The sequence below is a fragment of the Sorex fumeus genome, unplaced genomic scaffold (assembly GCF_029834395.1).
Source record: "Sorex fumeus unplaced genomic scaffold, SorFum_2.1 ptg000265l, whole genome shotgun sequence".
NCBI lineage: Eukaryota > Metazoa > Chordata > Mammalia > Eulipotyphla > Soricidae > Sorex > Sorex fumeus.
The window spans coordinates 15,797,325-15,819,636 of NW_026606322.1; the positions used below are offsets into that span (position 1 = coordinate 15,797,325).

The window sequence follows — 22,312 nt, forward strand, 5'->3', positions numbered from 1 at the left end:
ATACTATTCTTAAATAATCTCTTACTTTAAATGTGTTAAGTAAATCTTCATCTTCTGTAGAATCTATGTCAAACCACTGATCGTCTGTATCTCCAATTTCCTGTAGGCTTTTATGAAATTCTAGCAGTCCACCATTATATCTGCAAGGCATTTTAAAATAAGGTTAGTTTCAAGAGAACTTTATATAATAATTTATCAATAAGTAATCCATTTATTTTTCTAGCAAGTAGAGGCAGTCACCATCTTTCTGAGCCTATTGGGCAGCCAGTATGAAACTGCAGTGATGTGTGGCATGGGGCCTCATGGGATGGGGGAGGGGGGGAGGGTTGGAACCGGCCCTTCTCCCGGCACTGATGAGGCTCCAAATTGCCGCCCACAAACAGCTACTCTGGCTCCTGAATGGCCATGACCCCAGAGGCACACAAATCAATATTGCAAGCCCACAGCTTCTGGCAGAAATCACTACAGATTTATTACTAAAATATCAGAAATCCAAAAATGGTCGTGCGACATAATTTGCTCTTCATAATCAGCAACAGAAAACAAATTATCTAATGATGCCTTTTCAGCAGGTCTGATTGTTAGGAAAAATTCCAAATAATAATGGTGGGTGTTTTGTTGAAATATCAAATGTGATCAAAGTAGAGAGAGAGTAACGTGAAAATCTTCTGCCACACAAGCAGGGGGAGGGATGAGATGGGGATATACTGGGGCTTTTGGTGGTGGAAAATGTGCACTGGTGAAGGGATGGGTGTTTGACCATTGTGTGACCGAAACTTAAATTGGAAAGCTTTGCAACTGTTCTCACGGAGATTTAATAAATTAAAAAATAAATAAATAAATAAATAATCACTTGATCACTTGACATCCCCTTACTAATCAATTTCCTCACGCAGGTGACAGTAATGTATCCATTCGTCCCTGTCAGGTGCTAGTGTAGCCCAATGGCGTCTGTTCGTTCTAGGAACACAAAGAGCCTCCAACTGAATGTTCAGGGTCTTAACGAAGAAGTCTGACCATTTTGTGGCGGGCAGCCACGCGATCTATTGATGTCCCATGGAATCCAGTCGGTAATGGCTCTAGTCCAGCAATCATCTCCAAATCTCATTACGCGTCCAGCCCATCTGATTTTTGATGCCTTGGTAAATGAGACAGCGTCCCTGATTCTTGATTGTCGATGGAGTTCAGAACTCCGGATTCTTTCTCTCACTTGAGTGAAGGGTGATACTCCACGCATAGCTCTTGTGATGCCTCTTTGGGAGATCCGAATAGCATTCTTATTCTGTTCTCATAGGGCCCATGTCCCTGAAGAGTATGTTAATGCATGAAGAACAGTGGAATTGAAGAGATGTGCCCGGACCCAGAGGTTCTTTGTTCTCTTAGCTATTTCTTCGATGCTCTTGAAGGCGTTCCAAGCCCCTCTCTTCCTCCTGCACAACTCAGGTGCCAGGTCATTTGTCATGTTGACTTCTCTACCTAGGTACACATAACTGTCGCATTCGGAGATGTTTGTTCTGTTGAGAGTCTTGTTCCTCCACTAACTCCACTATCCAGGACACTTTCTGGACTGCGCGGCCACTTTGCATCATGAGACACTTAATACCCATCTTCCAAGAGTACCACACCATATTTGATGGGTTTCAAATATGGTTTGAACCATGGGAACACCTGAAAGGGCAATCAGAGGCCACCCTAAAAGCCTCTATCCCTCTTGGAGAGTCTGGCAAGCTACCGAGAATATCCCGCCCTCATGGAAGAATCTGGCAAACTATCCATGGCATATTCGATATAGCAAAACCAGTAAATACAATGGGTCTCATTTCCCTAACTGTGAAAGAGCCACCAATACAGCAGGGTTAAGAAGGATGAGGAAGGAGAGGCTGATAAATTCTCAAGGCTGAACTAGGCTGGCAAAATGAAAAAGGATAGAAATGACTGTCTATACTTTTAATACAGGTACAATGGCATCATATGCGCCATTGAGGACCTGATGGTGCAAGCGCAAAGATCAAGTATGACATCATTGGTCTGAACGAGATGAGACAGCATCAATCACATCACGCCTTTATAGACACTGAAGAACTGTTCCTCAGAACATGCAACAAAAGTGATGTCAGTGGTATTGGTGTCCTTGTCAACATGAACTTGGCCATGAGTATTGATTCATTCAAATGCCTAACAACCAGAATCAGACGATTATACTTGAATAGTCATGGCTCAGTGCCGGCAGTTTCTATTTTCATTGTCTATGCACCAACATCCAATTATGTTGAAGGAGAAATTGAGGATTTCTACATGGAGCTAGAGAAATTCTATAAAGAAGACCACTCCTTCTACAAGATCATTCTCGGTGATTTTAATGCCAAGATAGGACCAAGAAGATCAGCTGAAGAGCTCCACATTGGGATCCATGGCCTAGAATGGAACAAACAGGGTAAGAGGCTATCTGAGTTCATCATGTCCACCAACATCATCCATGGTAACTCAGTTCCAGAAGGCCGAGTTTAGACGTTGGACATGGGAGTCTCCCGGTGGATGGTTCCACAATGAAACTGACCACAATATATTCTATCGATGGTTTTTCCTGACCCATGTCGCTGCTGTCCCAAAATTCCAAACAGGATCAGATCACCGTCTCCTTTGTGCAAAATTCTACTTCATGGAGCGGGAAGAAGGGCTTGAAAGTTTAAGAAGAGAACTCCCAGAAACACCAGCAAATGGAAGTTCTTTGGCACTATTGCTGCAATATGGGAAGATGCCGTCTTTGAAAACATTGACAAGAAATAAGATCAACTGGTTCAATACCTCAATGATTGTGCAAAGAATGGCGAGAGAGAGATAGCCACACAAAAAATGCCTATCTTCAAAAACTCTTGAGCTCATTCACTAACGTGGCTTGGCGCAATCCTCACGCAAGTGCATGCGAATGTCCGAGCTTGCAAAGCAGTGCAGAGAAGTTATAAAGGAAGACCTCAAAGAGAAGAGAACAGAAGTTCTGGCAGATGCAGCAGAAGCCAGGAAAAGCAGTCACAATGCCCGCCTGTCCTTCGCCAACTCCAAGACCAAGATGAATGTCCTCCAACATCCTGATGGATCTATCACATCTTCCAGAAGGGCAATGGAGAAGACTATCCATGACTTCTATTCGGATCTCTTCAATAGCCACATCCAACTGCCCATGTACCAAATTCCGCAGGATGGATATGTCATTTCCAACATTCTCCCTTCCGAAATCTGGCACGCCATTTCATAGGTAAAGAAGCGAACAGCACCCGGATCAAATAAGGTCAGACCTGAACACTTGAAGAATCTGCCGTCAGTTCTCATCAATACACTGGCTCGGCTCTTCACACACTACATGTCTGAATGCAAGGTTCCATCCCAATGGTCAACCAGCAGGACTATACATGAAGGGAGACATCCACGACACTGGCAACTATCGCCCAATATGCCTGTTGTCTGTCTTCGACAAGCTGTTCATTTGAGTCATCCTGAATAGGATTGGCAGAACACTAGATGAAGGCCATCCATGCAAGCAAGCTGAGTTCCGAAAAGGATTCAGCACAATAGACCATATCCACATGGTAACTAAGCTCACTGAGGTTTCTCGGGAGTTCAAGATACCACTCCGTCTAACGTTCATTGATTTAAAGAAGGCCTTTGATTCTGTTAAGACTGAAGCGGTCATCAAGGCCCTAGCCAAACAGAGCGTTCAAACTCAATACATCAAGATCCTCCGTGAGCTGTATTACGGATTCACTACCAGGATCTCACCATTCTTCAAGGAAGTGATCATCGATGTTAAGAGAGGGGTTCGGCAGGGTGATACCATTTCACCAAAACTCTTCATTGCCACCCTCGAGACCGTAATGTGACACTGGAATGGGAAGGAATGGGAGTAAAGATAGACGGTTGGCAACTACACCACCTCCGCTTCGCTGATGACATCGTTCTAATAACACCAAACATTAGCCAAGCAGGACAAATGCTGGCCGACTTCGACTGTGAGTGTGGAAAGGTTGGACTACATCTGAATCTCACAAAGACAATGTTTATGAGAAACAGTCTCATTCCTGATGTTCCATTCGCTCTCATCAGAACAAACATCTCTGAATGCAACAGTTATGTGTACCTAGGTGAAGAAGTCAACATGACGAATGACCTGGCACCTGAGTTGCACAGGAGGAAGAGTGCAGCTTGGAATGCCTTCAAGAGCGTCGAAGAAATAGCTAAGAGGATGAAGAACCTCCAGCTCTGGGCATATCTCTTCGATTCCACTGTTCTTCCTGCATTAACATATGCCTCAGAGACCTGAGACCTATGAAAACAGGATGAGAACGCTACTCGGTTCTCCCAAAGAGGAATCAAAAGAGCTATGCTTGGAGTATCAAGCTTCACTCAAGTGAGAGAGAGAGAGTCCAAATTCCGACCTCCGTTGATGATCAAGAATCAGGGACGCTGTCTCGTTTGCCAAGGCATCGAAAATCAGATGGGCTGGACACATAATGAGATTTGGAGATGATTGCTGGACTAGAGCCATTACCGACTGGATTCCACAGGACATCAAAAGAACGCATGGCCACCCACCTATAAGATGGCCAGCCTTCTTCGTCCAGACCCTGAATGATCGGTTTGAGTCTCTTTATGTTCCTGGAGTGAGCAGATGCCATTGGGCTACACTAGCACGTGACAGGGATAATGGAGACGTTACTGGCGCCCACCAGAGCAAACTGATGAGTAACGGGATGTCAAGTGATCAAGTGAAGAACAGCAGAACTTGGGGCAGGTTGGGGTTCAAGCCCCCGCACTGTAAATGGCCCCTGTGTCTGCCATGAGTAATTCCTGAGTGCAGAGCTAGAAGTAAGCCTGAGTATTACCAGATGTGCCCACCCCACCAACACCAAAAAAAAAGGGGGAGGACAAAAACTGTCACAGTATTCAACTTTCCAATACCCCACTTGCTATGAGGTGTCTGTTCTTCCCTCTTTCTTAAATAAATTTATTTTAACTCTCACTGGATGTTTTGCTCCTCTTCTTTCCTAACTAAAATATTTTTTGTGGGGCCAGAAATATCAGTGCAAAAGTTAAAGCTCTTGCCTAGCACTAAATTTCAACAACAACCCTGGTATGAATCAGGGCACAGCACAGATCCCCAGCCCCTCTGGGTGAGGCCTCTGACACTGACTACTACTGGGTGTGCCTCTCCCACAATAAACAACAACAGTAACAACAAACGCTTACGCTCCTCACAAAAGTACCCTTGAAGAGCACAAGAACCAGGAACTAAAGGACTGTGTATGCTCAGAACCCCTCATGATTTTCCATTCTGATTTCTGTTAAACTGGGTATTCATGCCTGCTAAATTGGATACTTAATATTCAATTGCATTAAAGAAATTACTGACTACAGAAATAGGTAAAGAAAGCAGTGCAGAAAAAATGTCAAAATACCTGGCATACTAGCAAATTTGCTTCTAATTAATTTGCTTCACAATGCAAAGCAAAATGTGAAGTTGACAGAAAAAAGCTACCCATTAGTTAGAATCCTTACCTCTTCTGAGCACATCGAAGCAAGCCACGCCCAAAATAAACTAAAGACATAAAGTTTTCACAAATTTCATTTTCTTGGATCACCATCTTCATCACCAGAAATTTGTTCTCAGCTTCTGTATAATCCTGTAGTAAAATGAATCAAGTTTTTATTGTCTGGCTAATGTAAAAGGCACCTCTTTATTCTTTTACAATAAACAACGCTTTCCCAAACTGAAGAAGTTAGGGCTTGCTTCTTTCTTTGATGTGACATATTATGTTGATTGACTTGTATATGTTAAGCCATCCTTGCATCTGCAGCATCTCTGTAAGTAATCACATAGTTAACCCTAGTATCTCTGTAAGTAATCACATTGTTAATGTACTGTTTTAAAAATATACATCTACAAATAAAATAATTCTAGGGGGCTCACACCCGGCAATGCAAAGAGATTACTCCTGGTTCTGCAATCAGGAATTACCCCTGGCGGTGCTAAGGGGACCATATGGGATGCTGGGAATCGAACCCGGGTCAGCCACATGCAAGGCAAAACTCCCTCCCCGCTGTGCTATCACTCCAGTCCCTACAAATACAAAACTTAATATATAGTCTTCAATGTTTTGAAAAGTACACTAAACCACGATCACTTCTTTAAAAAAATCTAAGAGAGTTTTCATAATTTATTTGGCTTATACGCTCTTTTTTCAGATAAAAAACACAAAACAACTCTGCATTCTCCTGGAAATCAAAAAATTTGTTTTGTTATTTTATTTTTAGGAGTGGGGAATTATACATCACCCAGAAACATACCTTCTTTAAGGAACAAAGAGAAAAGTACCCAGCTGTACTATCCCAGGTTACCACCACCCTCCCCATTGTTCCAGCACCGGGTAGGGTAGTAGGGTATGGTATGTTCTACTTTGGGAAAAACACCTACCTAAAATAACAAATATTACAAGTCAAAAGAAATGCATTTATGTTAATGTAATGCTTGTGAAAATACAATGCTTTGCAATTCTTCCTAGATTTTCTATCTCATTAGAACACATACCTTCCAAATTCTTCAAGTTAAAAATAAATTATTTCATTTCTTTTCAATTCTTATTTCATTTTTTAATTTCCAAGTGTGAGTGTCTCTTCCCTCATTTAATAAATGATTTTTGACCATACATACAGCATCTATTTGGGAAGCACTATATCAAAGGCATTAAGAATTTGAAAATAAATATCAAGGAAAGTTCTAATTAATGTTTAAACTCTATCAAAGGAGACATACTGATCTTAGGCAGAATGGGGTAAAAGTGGCCTTGCTTACAATTTATAGCATAATACTAAGCAGTAACTATGTGAAATGATTTAACATTAAAATGTTTGAGGGCTATAGACATAGAAGGGGCTAAGGTGCTTTCCTTGTGCATGGTAGTCCCTATTTCCATCCCTAGCATATCAATGGTCCCTGAGCCCCAGCACAGAGCAAGGAGTAAGACCTGAGTAGCACTTCTGGGTATGCTTCATCTCAAATAAGAAAAATTGAAATTACTGACAATGTTTCAATTTGCTACTTATAAATTCTGCCTCATTAAGTCACATATAGGTATGCAATTTCTGAAACAAGTATAAATTTCTAAGAAAAAACGAGAAAAAAGAAAGCTGCAAAGAAAAAATGAGAAATCATTTTTAAAAGTTTTAGACTGTTTAGAAATAACCTAGTTACAAAAAAAATAACCTAGTTAACTGTCAGATTTTCTTTTGTTGCAGTTTATCTTAATAAAATACTTGAGGTAAAATGCCTGCTTTGGAAAACAAAATTCCAGTAGTACAAATCTATAATTAGCTTAAATGTAAATGACCACAGTTCTCAACCAAAAGATACAGAGTGACTAAATAGATTTAAACGACAAGAATCAGCCATAAATTGTCCATAGTTGATTCATTTCAGATATAAAGAAACACACATATTGAAAGTGAAGGGGGAACTAAAATATGTAAATTCCAGGTGGGAACTAAAAGAACCTAAAATAGCTCTCCTAGTATCAGATGAAATAGACTTTAAGATAGAAGCTATATAATGATAAAAGGGCCAATTCAGCCAGAAGATAGCACATTTCTAAAAATATATGCACATCTGTAGGAACAATTAAATATATAAGAAAACTATTGACAGATCTAGGAAGAGAATACATAGTATTACAATAATAGCAGAGATTTCAAATTCTACTTTCAATCATAATTGGATCATTCAGACAAAATCATAAGAATTCAGGCCTTAAATAGCATAATCAGATAAGATGGATTTAGTAGATATTTGCAATGCATGTCATCTAAAACATCCAGAATACACATTCTTCTCAAGTATACATGTTTTCATCTTTTTTAAAATAACTATGTAGTATTCCATTGAGCACTCATACTGCACTTCTTAATCCAATCATCTGCCAATTAGCCTTTAGGCTGACTCCATGTTTTGGCTATTAGTAATACTACTCTGGATATTAAAAAAGATATAAATACCATTTTGAATGAGTGTATTCATATCCCTCAAATAAATTCCTAATAGTGATAACTGCTATATTATATAATTTTTCCATTTTTCTAAAGGTAGTAAGGCACTGAATCAGTCGATCATATTCCTCGTCAATGTTGTCAACAATGGCATCTTCCCAAATTGCCGCAATAGTGCCAAAGAGTTCCCAGTTGATGGTTGTTCTGGGAGTTCTCTTTTTGAACTTTGCAGCCCTTTCTCCCCGCTCTGTGAAGTAGAATTTTGCACGAAGGAGACGGTGGTCCGATCCCGTTCGAAATTTTGGAACAACAGCGACATCGGTCAGGCAAAACCGTCGATTGAATATGATGTGGTCTATTTCATTGTGGAATCGTCCACCAGGAGACTCCCATGTCCAACGTTTAGATTCTGCCTTCTGGAACTGTGAGTTACCATGGATGGTCTTGGTCGACATGATGAACTCAGACAGCCTCTCACCCTGTTCGTTCCATTCTAGGCCATGGGTGCAGATGTGAAGTTCTTCAGCTGATCTTCTGGGTCCTATCTTGGCATTAAAATCATCCACAATGATCTTGTAGAAGGTGTGGTCTTCTTTATAGAACTGCTCCAGCTCCAAGTAGAACTTCTCGATTTCTCTTTCATCATAATGAGATGTTGGTGCTTAGACAACGAAGATAGAAACTGCAGGCAGTGAGCCACATCTATTCAAATGTAAACGTCCGATTCAGGTTGTTAGGCATTCGAATGAATCAATGCTCATGGCCAAGTTTGTGTTAACAAGGACACCGACACCTCCGACACCTCTTTTATCGCATGTTCCGAGGAACAATTCTTCTCCAGTGTCGAAAACGACATGGTGAGACTGGTTCAGCACCTCCATGAATGTGCGAGGAACGCCAAGAGAGAGATAGCCACAAAAAATCGCCTGTCTTCGAAAACTCTTGAGCTAATTCGCCAGCGTGGTTTGGCGCATGCCTCAGGCAACCACAAGCTAACGTCCGAGCTCGCAAAGCAGTGCAGAGATGCGAACAAGGAAGACCTCAAAGAGAGAAGAGCAGAAGTACTGGTAGATGTGGCAGAAGCTGGGAAAAGTATTCGTAATGCCCGCTTGTCCTTCACCAACTATAAGACCAAGATGACTGCCCTCCGACGTCCTGATGGATCCATCACATCCTCCAGAACGGCAATGGAGAAGATTATCCATGACTTCTACTCAAATCTCTTCGATAGCCATGTCCACTTGCCGACATACCAAATTCCACAGGATGGATATGTCGTTCCCAATGTTCTCCCTTCCGAAATCCAACACACCATTTCGTCGGTAAAAAAACAAACAGCACCCGGCCCAGACAAGGTCAGACCTGAACACCTGAAGAACCTGCCGTCAGTACTCATCAATACACTGGCTTGGCTCTTCACTCGCTACCTGTCTGAATGCAAGGTTCTGTCCCAATGGAAAACCAGCAGGACCATACTACTGTTCAAGAAGGGAGATATCCATGACATTGGCAACTATCGCCCGATCTGCCTATTGTCTGTCATCTACAAGTTGTTCACTTGAGTCATCCTAAATAGGATTGGCAGAACACTAGATGAAGGACAACCATGCGAGCAAGCCGGGTTCCGCAAAGGATTCAGCACCATCGACCATATCCACATGATAACCAAGCTCACTGAGGTTTCTCGGGAGTTCAAGATGCCGCTCTGTTTAACGTTCATTGATTTAAAGAAGGCCTTTGATTCTGTTGAGACGGAAGCGGTCATTGAGAAGCCCTAGCCAATCAGGGTATTCAAGCCCAGTACATCAAGATCCTTCATGAGCTGTATTGCAGATTCACTACCAGGATCTCACCATTCTACAAAGAAGTGATCGTTGATGTCAAGAGAGGGGTGCGGCAGGGTGATACCATTTCACCGAAACTCTTCAGTGCCACCCTCAAGAACATCATGCGACAACTGGAATGGGAAGGAATGGGAGTGAAGATCAATGGTCGGCAACTACACCACCTCCGCTTTGCTGATGACATTGTTTTAATAACACCAAACATCAGCCAAGCGGCACAAATGCTGGCTGACTTTGTCCGTGAGTGTGGAAAGGTAGGACTACAGCTGAATCTTACGACAATGTTTATGAGAAACAGCCTCGTTCCTGATGCCCCATTCGCTCTCAACTGAACGACCATCTCCGAATGCAACAGCTTTGCGTACCTAGGTCGAGAAGTCAACACCAAATGACTTGGCATCCGAGCTGCGCAGGAGGAAGAGAGCAGCTTGGAACGCCTTCAAGAATGTCGAAGAAATAGCTAACCTCCAGCTTCGGGCACATCTCTTTGATTCCACTGTTCTTCCTGCATTAACATATGCCTCAGAGACCTGGGCCCTACGCAAACAAGATTAGAACGCTATTCAGGTCTCCCAAAGAAGAATAGAAAGAGCTATGCTTGGAATATCACGTTTCACTCAAATGAGAGAAAGAATCCGGAGTTCCGACATCCGTCGACGATCAAGAACCAGGGACGCTGTCTCGTTTGCCAAGGTGTCAAAAATCAGATGGGTTGGTCACATAGTGAGATTTAAAGACGACCGCTGGACTAGAGCTGTTACCGACTGGATTCCATGGGATGTCAAAAGACCGCGTGGCCGCCCACCTACCAGATGGTCAGACTTCTTCGTCAAGATCATGAAAGATCGGTTTGAGGCTCTTCATGTTCCCAGAGCGAACAGATGGCATTGGGCTACACTAGCACGCGACAGGGACAAATGGAGACGTTACTGGCGCCCACTCGAGCAAATCGACGACTAACGGGAAGTTAAGTGATTAAGTGAAGTGAAGTAAGGCACTGTGATTTATATATTTAGCTGGGTTTCAGGCATAAAATGTTCCAACACTCATCTCACCACCAATGGTATTGGGAAAACTGGACAGTCACATATAAAAAAAAATGAAGCTGGATAAGTATTTCACATCCTATATGAAGATCAACTCAATGCGGATCAAAGATCTTGAGATGAGCTGATTTTGCAAGGGTATTTCCAGATCCATTTCCAAAGAAAATGCACTAATTTACATTCCCACCAACAGTGCACAAAAGTTCCTTTATTCTTGCCAACACTTGTTGTTTATATCCTTTTGATGAAAACCATTCTCAGCGGTATAAATTTAATATCTCATAGTGGCTTGGCTTTGCATGTTCCTAAAAATAAGTGCTGACAAACATGCTTCATGTTCCAATTGTTTTATATATACCTATTAGTAACACTATCTATTCATGTTGTTTGCCCAATGTAGTGAGTCGTTTATATGTTGCACTGTGTGATTTCCTCACACATTTTTGATATCAAGTTATTGGATATATGATGAAGAAAAAGAGGTCAATAAATTTTAGAAGACAAAAATCATGCCAACCATCTTTACTGACTCCAAAAAAAGAAAATAATTGCTAAGAAATTTTAAATTTAAAAAAAAAGAAAAGAAATTTAAAATTTCACAATTATTGTAGAAATTAAACAGCATGCTCCAGAGCAACCAACTATTTTTGAATTACCCACTGGTTAAAGGGTAATGGAAAAAATCAAAAAAGAAAGGTTTTAAGTCTTGAGAAAAATGAAATTATAATTTATCAAAACTTATGGGATGAAAGTAATGTAGTTATAAAGAAAAATTCAGAGCAAGAAATTCCTACACTAAGAAATACAATCTCCTTTCCCAAGGCAGTTCCCCAATCATGGGCTGAGGTCGCAGTCTCCCCCACAGCCCAGGAGAGCACCTGAGAGGCCTGCCAAATACAGAGCAGACACACTGGCTCCACACGAAAGTAAAAAATTTGTGCCATTTCCCAAAGTAGCAGACACCGTAGGGCCAAAATTATCTCCCTCCTTCAATAGAACTCCCCAGAGTTCTCTCTGGCAATGGGGGAGGGCACTGCGAGTGAAGTGGAAAAGACGCACCTTGAGACTACAAAAGGTACCATGGTAAAGCAGTGAAGATCCCCAAAAATATGGGAATGGGCAAAGATTATAATCCTGAGGACTAATCAGTAATAACCACCTATATAGTATCTCTGAAAAGAACTCCAGAGTGGAAATGCTTAGGATATTTAATGCACTCAAAAATATGATGATAGGGATAGCCAATAAAACACAAGACAACTTGAGAGCAGAAATGAAAAAACTACAAACAGTCTGAAAAGAACTTCAGAGTGGAAATGCTTAGGATATTTAATGCACTCAAAAATATAATGATAGGGATAGCCAATAAAACACAAGACAACTTGTGAGCAGAAATGAAAAAACTACAAACAGAAGTGACAGAACAAAAAAACTTGATAGGCAAAATGAAAAATTCACAGGAAGGCTTACCAGCAAAGTAACAGTAGCTAAGGACAGAACCAATGAGCTCCAAGATGAGTTGCAGAAAACCTCCAGACAACAACAGAAGATGGGAAGAGAGCCTGAAAATAAACAAACAGCTGACAGGAGAACTATGGGACAAATTAAAGAGACAACATAAGAATCATGGGATCTCAGAAGTCAGTAAGGCAACCCTAACAAAGACATCATTGCTGAGAAGTTCCCAGAGCTAGAGAATGTATCCAGATCAAGGAGGCCTACAGGGAAACAGAAAAAATCCAAATAAAAATACTCTAAGACACATACTAATCAGAATGACGAAAACCATAGATAAGAGAATACTGAAAGCAGCAAGATCAAAGAAGGGAATTATATACAAAGGAGTGTACTTAAAATTTACAGATTTACCAAACAAAATCCTCCAGAACTGAACACAGTAGTGGATATAGTGGGGGAAAAAAAAACTCAATAAACTGAAAGCCTCACCAAGAATATTTTACCCAGATGAGACAGATTCTCATTTGATGTGAGGGGACAATGCACAACTTCACAGATAAACAACTCAGGAATTTCATGTAATTAAAAACATTTTTACAAGAATTAAAGGGGCAAGTTTAAGATAAGATGAATCCCACAAACAAGCCAATCTCCTTCTGAAAGATGGCACAAAACTCCATGACAAAAATCTCAGTGTATGTGGGTTGAATGCACCAATTAAGAGACACAGAGTGGCAGCATGGTTAGATAATTGAACCCAATATTCTGCTTTCTGAATAAACACATTTAAATAGAGCAAACACAGACTCAATGTCAAAGGTTGGAAGATAATTCTTAAGCAAACAACTCCCTCAAAAAGATCAGGTTGACTATTCTAGTAACAGACGACATCGACTTTAGACTGAAAAAGGTTATAAGAGCAGAGGTCATGTCTTAATGATTCAAAGGATATGTACATCAGGAAAAACTTACTCCTAGACATATATGCACCTAATAAGGAACCAGTAAAATACTTTAAACAACTACTAATAAACTTGAAGAAAGACATTGATAACAACGTAATAGTAGTTGGAGACTTCAACACCACTCAATAGATTAGGCTAAAGCTCAGTAAGGAAATACTTGGATACATATATAATGATATAAATGACTTCCCATCCCCCAAAATATACATTCTTCCCAAAGTGGAGACAAAACATATTTCCACAAAGTCAAGAGGATAAAAATCATACAAACTTTCTTCTCAGACCATGATGTACTGTAAATAGAAATTAATCTTGAAAAAAAAAACCAGAGAAACAACTCGAACACCTGAAAACTAAATAGCTTATTACTGAATAACCAGTGAGTCAGAGAGGAAATCAAAGAGAAAAATAAAAAGATTCCTGGAAACAAATGAGAATGAGGATAAAACCTATGAAAACCTGGACAGCAAAAGCAGTGTTAAGAGTAAAGTCCATACCTTATGCTAGCATTCATCAGGAAGGTAGGGCCCACATAAATAACTTGACTGCACAACTTAAGAAACAGGAAAATGACCAACAAAAGTAGCCCAAAGCAGGCAGGAGGAACAAAATAATAAAACTAAGAGCAAAAATTAATAAACCAAAATACAAAAAAAATTTAAAAGATCAATGAAATCAAGAGCTAGTTCTCTGAAAAATTAAAATTGATAAACCATTAACAAGACTCACAAAAAAAGAGAGTGTGAAAAAACAAAACAAGATATGAAAGTGGGGAAGTCACAACAGATACCACAGAAATTCAAAGGATCAGAGATTACTTTGAGAATCTTTATGCCACAAAATGAGAGAACCTAGAAGAAACTGATAAATTCTTGGGCTCCTATAACTTGCAAAGGCTGAACTAAGGCATAGAAACCTGAACAGAATAGAACTATTATTTTTTTAAAAATCAGAATAATAATCAAGTCTTCCCTAAAACAAAAGACAGGCCTAGATGGATTTCATGGTGTGTTCTTTCAAACCTTTAAAGAAGAATTACTGCAAGATATCTTCAGGCTTTTTCAGGACACAATAGAAAAATTCCAGTCTCCATGAAGCAAATAACACTCTGATAACTGAATCATACAATAAAAATTTTAAAAAAGGGAATTACATACTGATATCCATAATGAACACAAGATGCAAAGATGCTCAACAAAAACTAGCAAATAGATTCCCACAATTCACCTAAAAGATTATGCACTGTGACCAAATGGATTTCATCCTGGGGCTGCAAGGATGACAACATACAGAAGTCATTCAATATAATACAAAAATAATATAATATCAATAAAAGAAAAAATAAAAATCATATGATCTCATCAACAGACACAGAAAAATCACCTGACAACATCCAACAACCATTCATGATAAAAATTATTCTCCACAAAATGCAAATGGAAGAACTTTTCTCCACTCAATGCCATGTACCACAAGTCCACAGCAAACATTATACTTTAAACAGCATCACTGGTTGTGGCCTGGATAGATCCCAAGCAAGGAAAGGTAGGCACACATAGGTAAAAGTAATGAAAGGGTTAAGATATTTGCCTTGCTCAAGGTCAACTCTGGTTCAATTCCTGGCAGGCATATGGTCCCCTGAGTACTGCTGGGTATGGGCCCAAAGTTCAATAAAATAAATACATGTAAGTAAAATAGGATAACAATTTTTAATATAAATATTAATCATTTAAAACATAACTAAGCAAAAACAGGTTTTCCTCTATTAGTTTCACACATAATTCCCTAGTATTATAAATATGCAACAGAAAGTAACTGAGAGCCTTTTTTGGCAGAGTGGAGGCCACACCTGCCTCTGCTCAGGGCTTACTTCTGGTTCCACACTCAGGAATCCTTCATGGAAGTGTTTGAGAAACTATATATGTGCAAAGGATCAAACCTGGATCACCTTCATGCAAGGCAAGTGCTTACCTGCAGTATTGTCTCTCCAGCCCGAATGCTTCTAATTTTTAACTTCTTAAGCACATTTTTATTTGGTTGAAACGAAGTTAGAACATGTGCAAAGCTTTGTAATGGGAAAAGAAAACATGCTACAAACCTCCTTCTTTCCTCTTTCGGTGAGTGCAACTCCATACAAAAATAGCAATGTCAAATAATATCCAATATTAATCTGATGTGCCTAAAAGATAAAATGTATTTTATTTTTTAATTTACTTTTTACTGTATCAAGCTTAAATAAATATCCCGAATTACTCAGCAATTATCATATAACAATAATAACTAAAAGTTATTATTACTGGGATCAGAAACATAGTACTGGGTTTAAGGCACTTGACTTCAAAAGTCTCCCAAGTACTTAGGAGTACTGTCTTACTCCTAAGACAGTAGTAAGTCCTGAGCACCACTGGGTATGGCCAAAAACTAACAACAAAGAAGTATTATTGTAAGCGGGATGGAGCAATAGCACAGCGGTAAGGCGTTTGCCTTGCACGCAGCCAACATGGCCGACCTGAGTTCGATTCCTCCGCCCCTCTCGGAGAGCCAGGCAAACTACCGAGAATATCTCGTCCGCACGGCAGAGCCTGGCAAGCTCCTCGTGAACTATTCGATATGCCAAACACAGTAACAACAAAGTCTCCAATGGAGACATTACTGGGCCTGCTCGAACAAATCGACAAACAATGGGAGGGCCTCGAGCATTGTAAGAGTAAAACTTACTATTAACATCTAATAACCAGAGTGAATATATTGAGATGTTTACTTGATAATTTTATCCAAAACTGAGTATAGTCAATAATTAGAGTTTGATTAAAGAAAATGAAAGCAAATGCTATTCGGATCTTTTATATTAGAACCTGTGATACAGCTCAGTAGCAGAGGGGAATATATTCCTTGGATGTGAGAGGACCTAGGTTTGGGTCTCTGTCTCTTATTAGATAATAATTTAAGCATCAAGAAATGTTTATAATACAATAAATGCCCAAAGGACCTATCATCCAGTTTATAAATTTAATAATAAATTAACACCAAAATCTTTTATCATCCCTGGAAGGCTTTACTGTAACATTCTAAATATGAAATCTGATCAGTTGGAAAATTAAAGTATATAAATATTTCCTTCACTTAAAAATGGTCTCTAACAAATTAACAAGATGGAGAACAGGGAAAGGATTAGAGTAAGAAAGGCAGGAGTACATGTGAATTTAAAAAAAGAAGCTTCAACAAAAGCAACCGATGGTGGCGCAGATGTGGAGAGAAAGGGACACTCCTTCACTGTTGGTGGGAATGTTGACTGGTTCAGCCCTTCTGGAAAACAGTATGGACGATTCTCAAAAAATTAGAAATTGAGCTCCCATTTGACCCAGCAACATCACTCCTGGGAATATACCCCAGAGAGGCCAAAAAGTATAGTCGAAGTGACATCTGCACTTGTTTGTTCATTGCAGCACTCTTTACAATAGCCAGAAACTAGAAGAAACCTGAATGCCCAAGAACAGATGACTGGTTAAAGAAACTTTGGTACATCTACACAATGGAGTACTACGTAGCTTTTAGAAAAGATGAAGTCATGAAATTTACATACAAGTGGTACAACATGGAATGTATCATGCTAAGCGAAATGAGTCAGAAAGAGAGGGATAGACATAGAAAGACTGCATTCATCTGGGGGATATAAAGTAACAAAATAGGAGACTAACACCCAAGAATAGCTGAGATCAGCACCAGGAGGATTACTCCATAGCTTAGTGGCCAGCCGGGCATTCTAGAGGAAAGGGCAGCTCAGATAGAGAAGGGAGCACCAAATAAAGGGTGTTTGGAGGATCCTCCCAGGAGGGGAGATGCATGTCGAAAGTAGACTATGGACTGAACATGTTTGCCACTCAATGCCTCTTTTGCAGACCACAACAGCCAAAAGGAGAGAGAGAACACAGGGGATTGCCCTGCCACAGAGGCAGCGGGGATGGGGGGATGAGGGTGGGGGGATATTATCCATGGTGGTGGAAAATGGGCACTGGTAGAGGGATGGGTATCTGATCATTGTAAAATCGAAAGCCAAGCACAAAAAACTGTAAATCTACAACTGTACCTCATGGTGTTTCACTAATAAAAAAAAAAAATGAAAAAAAAGAAGCTTCAAGAGATCTTAGTGGGAAGATAATTCTTGAAATAATTGAATAGTAATTTAGTATTATGATTTATTTAAACATAATTTAGATATTTATGTTTACCAATTTATCAACTATTAATAATTTATTAAAGGTAAAGGTAAAGGCCCTCCCGTTGATCGTTGATTTGCTCGAGCGGGCCCAGTAACGTCTCCATTGGAGACTTTGTTGTTACTGTGTCTGGCATATCGAATACTCTCGGTAGCTTGCCGGGCTCTCCGAGAGGGGCGGAGGAATCGAACTCGGGTCGGCCATGTTGGTCACGTGTAAGGCGAACGCCCTACCTTAATTTATTAACATTTACAAATTCTTACTGTGCTTTGAACACATAAATTTGTCAGCTTTAGTTTGCATGACTGTAGAAATAGATCACAGAAGTACTAATTTTACAAATTAAAAAAAAACACAGAAAGAGTTGTTCCATAATTAGGGTGAAAAGAATTCTTTAAGTTCATAATTGTTTCTAGGGGCTGGAAAGATAGCACAGCAGATAGGGTAAGCTTGCATGTGGCTAACCTAGGTTGGACCCCTGACATTCATTATGGTCCCCTGAGCACTTCCAGGAGTGAATCCTGAGCAGTCAGGACACTGCTGGCTGTGGTCTCAAAATAAACAAAAACCATTTCTGTTTAATTGTTTACAACTAGGAAAGCCTTTTTTCACAAGTTTAATGCTCCTGAATAATTTTATGGTAGGCAAGAGTCTACAGTAGAATAAAGAGAAACAAAAACACTAAAAAAAATAAAAAATACAGCAATGAAACGTACATGTACCTTTCTCTAGAGGTTAAAAACAAAAGAAAAAGAAAAGTACTTACTAGCTCACACCTTAGAATAAGCATTCATTAGCTATCTTCTCATTAAAAACTACTGTTGAAGATCATGATTTCAAACTTATATGCCTTGCACACAGCCAACGTGGCCGACCCGAGTTCGATTCCTCCACCCCTCTCGGAGAGCCAGGCAAGCTACCGAGAGTATCTCACCCACACGGCAGAGCCTGGCAAGCTACCCGTGATGTATTCAATATGCCAAACACAGTAACAACAAAGTCTCCAAAGGAGGCGTTACTGGGCCTGCTCGAGCAAATCGATAAACAACGGGAGGACAGTGACAGTGATAAAAAAAAAACCAACTTACTCTATAATTAGTAGCCTGAATGTTCCTAAGTGCTACTTCCAGTTGTGTTATCAGAAAGTGTAAAGTCAAAACAGGAACAATTTCTTCCTCATTCTGGCTGCTAGCTGCAAGTTCTCTCTGTGGAAAATTCAATTTAAAATGTTAGTAAGCAAAAAAATTACCTACATTTTATTATGCAACAATTTCCACTGCAGAAGACTTGGAGAATTAAAAAGATGTTTGAGAAAATCCACATCACTCAGATATCACTGTTTTCATTATGTATTTTTAAGTACTGTGACAAATAATCTTTGTAAAGATTTCCTCAAAGCCTTAAAAAAAGGATCATCACTATGTCTACAAAAAGACCAGAAATCCACTTCTACTTGAGGGGAAAATATTAATGCCATTTTATTTCCTTCCTGCTATTTCCTTAACATGGCCAAAAGTTTCCAACCATTCCTAAACCTGTGGTAAAAAAGGAATTGATACCAACTCAAGAAAGGCATCTTATACCTCAATCAGACTGGAAATGGACACACATGATTTATTATATGTCATAATTTGTTACTTAAATGTAGCACTGTAGCACTGTCCTCCCGTTGTTCAATTTGCTCAAGCAGGCACCAGTAACGTCTCACAACAAATTGTGAGACTTCTTGTTACTGTTTTTGGCATATTGAATACCTCATGGGTAGCTTGCCAGGTTTTGCCAATTGGGCTAGATACTTTTGGTATCTAGATATTTTTGGTATCTAGCTTGCTGGGCTCTCCAAGAGGGGCGGAGGAATAGAACTCTGATCGGCTACATGCAAGGCAAGTGCCCTACCTGCTGTGCTACCACTCCAGTCCGTTACTTAAATGAGTGAAAGGAAAACAACTTTATCTTTTTTTGGTCCATTACATGATGCCTTGTATCTAGGCCCCTTGTATCTTATGTCTAACTCGTATCTAAGCTTTAATGACACTATTATCTGTGTAGGATGTTTAATCTGCACTTTTTAACTTAATTTTCCCATTTCTCTCCCAGCAAAGTATTACATGCTTCATTTCAATCTTCCTAGCACTCAATTCAATAAACTGCTTCACCAATAACACACAATCCCAAAATGAAGCAATCTACTCCCATGTTTTTAAATAATCTACATTATTTACAAATGTATACTTCAAGCTCAAAAACTATCAACCCTTAATCCCAGACCCACGTAATCAATCATCTAGCCAACAGTATGTCTTGAATTTGTATAGATAGGCACATAAAATATAATATATAAGTTCCACTTCTGCCAATCCATCCACGTAGGTTTATACCAATCCTCTCAATAAGAACAGCCACCAGGAGAAAAGAAAGTGAGGCAAAAATATAAAATCATTAGCCTGAAAGCAATGTAAAATTATCAAAGTAATAAAAATCTCTGTGGCCAACCTGTAAAAGGAAAGGCCAGAAATCTAAGACTGGCTTTTAAAGGCACTGTGTCCTTTAAAGCAACTAGCATATGTAAGCTGTGCCTGAAAGACTGATTAACAAGGCAGGGCTTTCAGCAAATTTGGAAAAACATGAATTGAACCTATAAAGGAAAAGGGGTCATGGTTAATACTTCATTTTGTTGGTTGGGACATTGAGAAATACACTCTAGGGTGAAAGAGTACTAATTTTGGTTCTATTAGTGGAGGCAGGGGGAGAAAAGAGGGGAGAACACAACGATCTGAAAGTCAGTAATGTGGGGAGGAGTACATTGGTAGGAGAGTAGACAAATGACCCAAAAATAAGAAAGTGTGATTAAGTTAACAAATGTGTTACTAAGATAGTTACCCATAATAGGATACTGGTACAAGAAAATAATAGAAAACACTGAAAATGTAAGCACTGGTAGTTCCATCCTAAGGGGAGTGAGAAGTGGGATATTTATGTATTTACCTAGTAACTCTCAACTCATTAAATAAATTTTGGGATAAAGAAGTATTAAGTCCTAAGGGTCCTCTGAATTGCCAGGAGAAATATAGCTAACTGCAGTTCCAGGAAAAAATTCAAAAAAGGAGTGTGAGGAAAATGGGCATAGATATTAAAAGCTGTCCAGGTCACTCTGATAATGATAAAATGATAAAAGTCCACAAGTGTTAGCAAGGAACTGACGCTAAGTTCTGAACTATCCTAATTCTTCTTCAAATAAGTAACCTTCCCCAAAAAAGCACAATTAAAAACTTAAAAGCATTACTAAAAAAAGTTTGTCCAATTTTTCTAGTTCTATTGAAATGAAGATTGAATTAAACCAATTTAGGTAGTGACAGCAAGTAATAGAATATTGTCTTTAATGATTATATACTTTGCATTTTTAACTTAGTCTTAATTTTGTTATTTGTGCTTTTCTAAAACATATTCTCAGGAAGCATTTACCTATATTATTGACGTTCTAAAAATACCAATTTTTGATTCAATGATGTTCCATACTACTTTCACTAATTTTAGATATCATAATTTCTTTCTTTGTCTTTGCTTTAATTTGTTGATCTTCCATTATCTCTTACATTTCATTTTAGAGAACCAATACTCAACTTTTCTTCCTTTATTCTTTGAAGCATAGCTTTTTGTCTACTAATACTAGTTCTTTTGTTTCTATTTTGGGGGACATCACTTGGCAGTATCATGACTTATTCCTTGCTCTGCACTTGGAGATACTCCTGGCAGTGTTCAGGTGACCACATGAAGTGCCAGGAATCAAACCTGGGAGAACTGTAGCACTGTAGCATTGTCCTCCCATTGTTCATCAATTTGATCGAGCCAGTAATATCTCACAACAAATTGTGAGACATGTTCTTACTGTTTTTGGCATAACAAATACGTCACGGGGAGCTTGCGAGGCTTTGCCATGCAGGCGAAATACTCTTGATAGTTTGCCAGGCTCTCCGAGAGGGGCGGAGGAATCAAACCCAGGTTGGCCATGTGCAAGGCAAACGCCTTACCCGCTCTGCTACCACTCCAGCCCATGCCAGACAAAATGCCCTACCTGCTATACTATCTCTCTAGACTCCAGGATCATACTAGTCTTGATGTATAAATTTTGGTTCATTCAAAAATCCATCCAAGTTTTACTGACTTCTTTTTTTATTCATGTCTTAGACTACAGAGGTATATAATAACTTACAAAAATAATTTTCTAGTTTATCTTTCACTGATTTATAGATTAATTTTCCTATACTGAGGAGACATGCTTTGCACGTTTAGATATTTTGAAATCTGATGAGATTTTATGACATTGATTATACTCAGTTTTTATAAGTGTTCTGTGTACTTTTAAAAGAATGCATACTTCATGGTAAGTGTCGCCTATATTACAATATACACAAGTGCCTTATGCTATATATATAAGTATGTATATATGCAGATCCATATACACAGTGTGAATATATATTAGATATAAAATTATATAATCTACCACTGATATACTAATTTTGTTTTATTAGGATCTATATTAATTTCACATTGGAATTACTGATAGCTGATTTCTAAATGTAAAGTGAAGAGACATCAACTTGTCTTATTATAGTGACTTATTTTGAGAAATACTGATTTCTTCTTTAGAATTAATACAGGAGTTAAGATAGCCCCATATGTATTGTTTTAAATAGAAGTTTCTATAAATTTCAAAAGTACCATCTTGAGGATATTTTTATTTTTTATTGCTA

At 39.1% G+C, this 22,312-nt stretch overlaps 1 protein-coding gene across 3 annotated transcripts in view; it reads right to left on the bottom strand.

Moving 5' to 3' along the window:
• DZIP3 (DAZ interacting zinc finger protein 3) overlaps positions 1 to 22,312 on the bottom strand; it is a 116,098-nt gene that overhangs the window by 74,653 nt on the left and 19,133 nt on the right. For all 3 annotated transcript variants that reach the window (XM_056109377.1, XM_056109378.1, XM_056109379.1), the window contains 4 exons: positions 18,650 to 18,766; positions 15,443 to 15,523; positions 5,551 to 5,675; positions 26 to 140 (listed from right to left, as the gene is read on the bottom strand). In XM_056109377.1, coding sequence (XP_055965352.1) covers positions 26 to 140; positions 5,551 to 5,675; positions 15,443 to 15,523; positions 18,650 to 18,766 — 438 coding nt within the window. The remainder of the gene's footprint in view (positions 1 to 25; positions 141 to 5,550; positions 5,676 to 15,442; positions 15,524 to 18,649; positions 18,767 to 22,312) is intronic.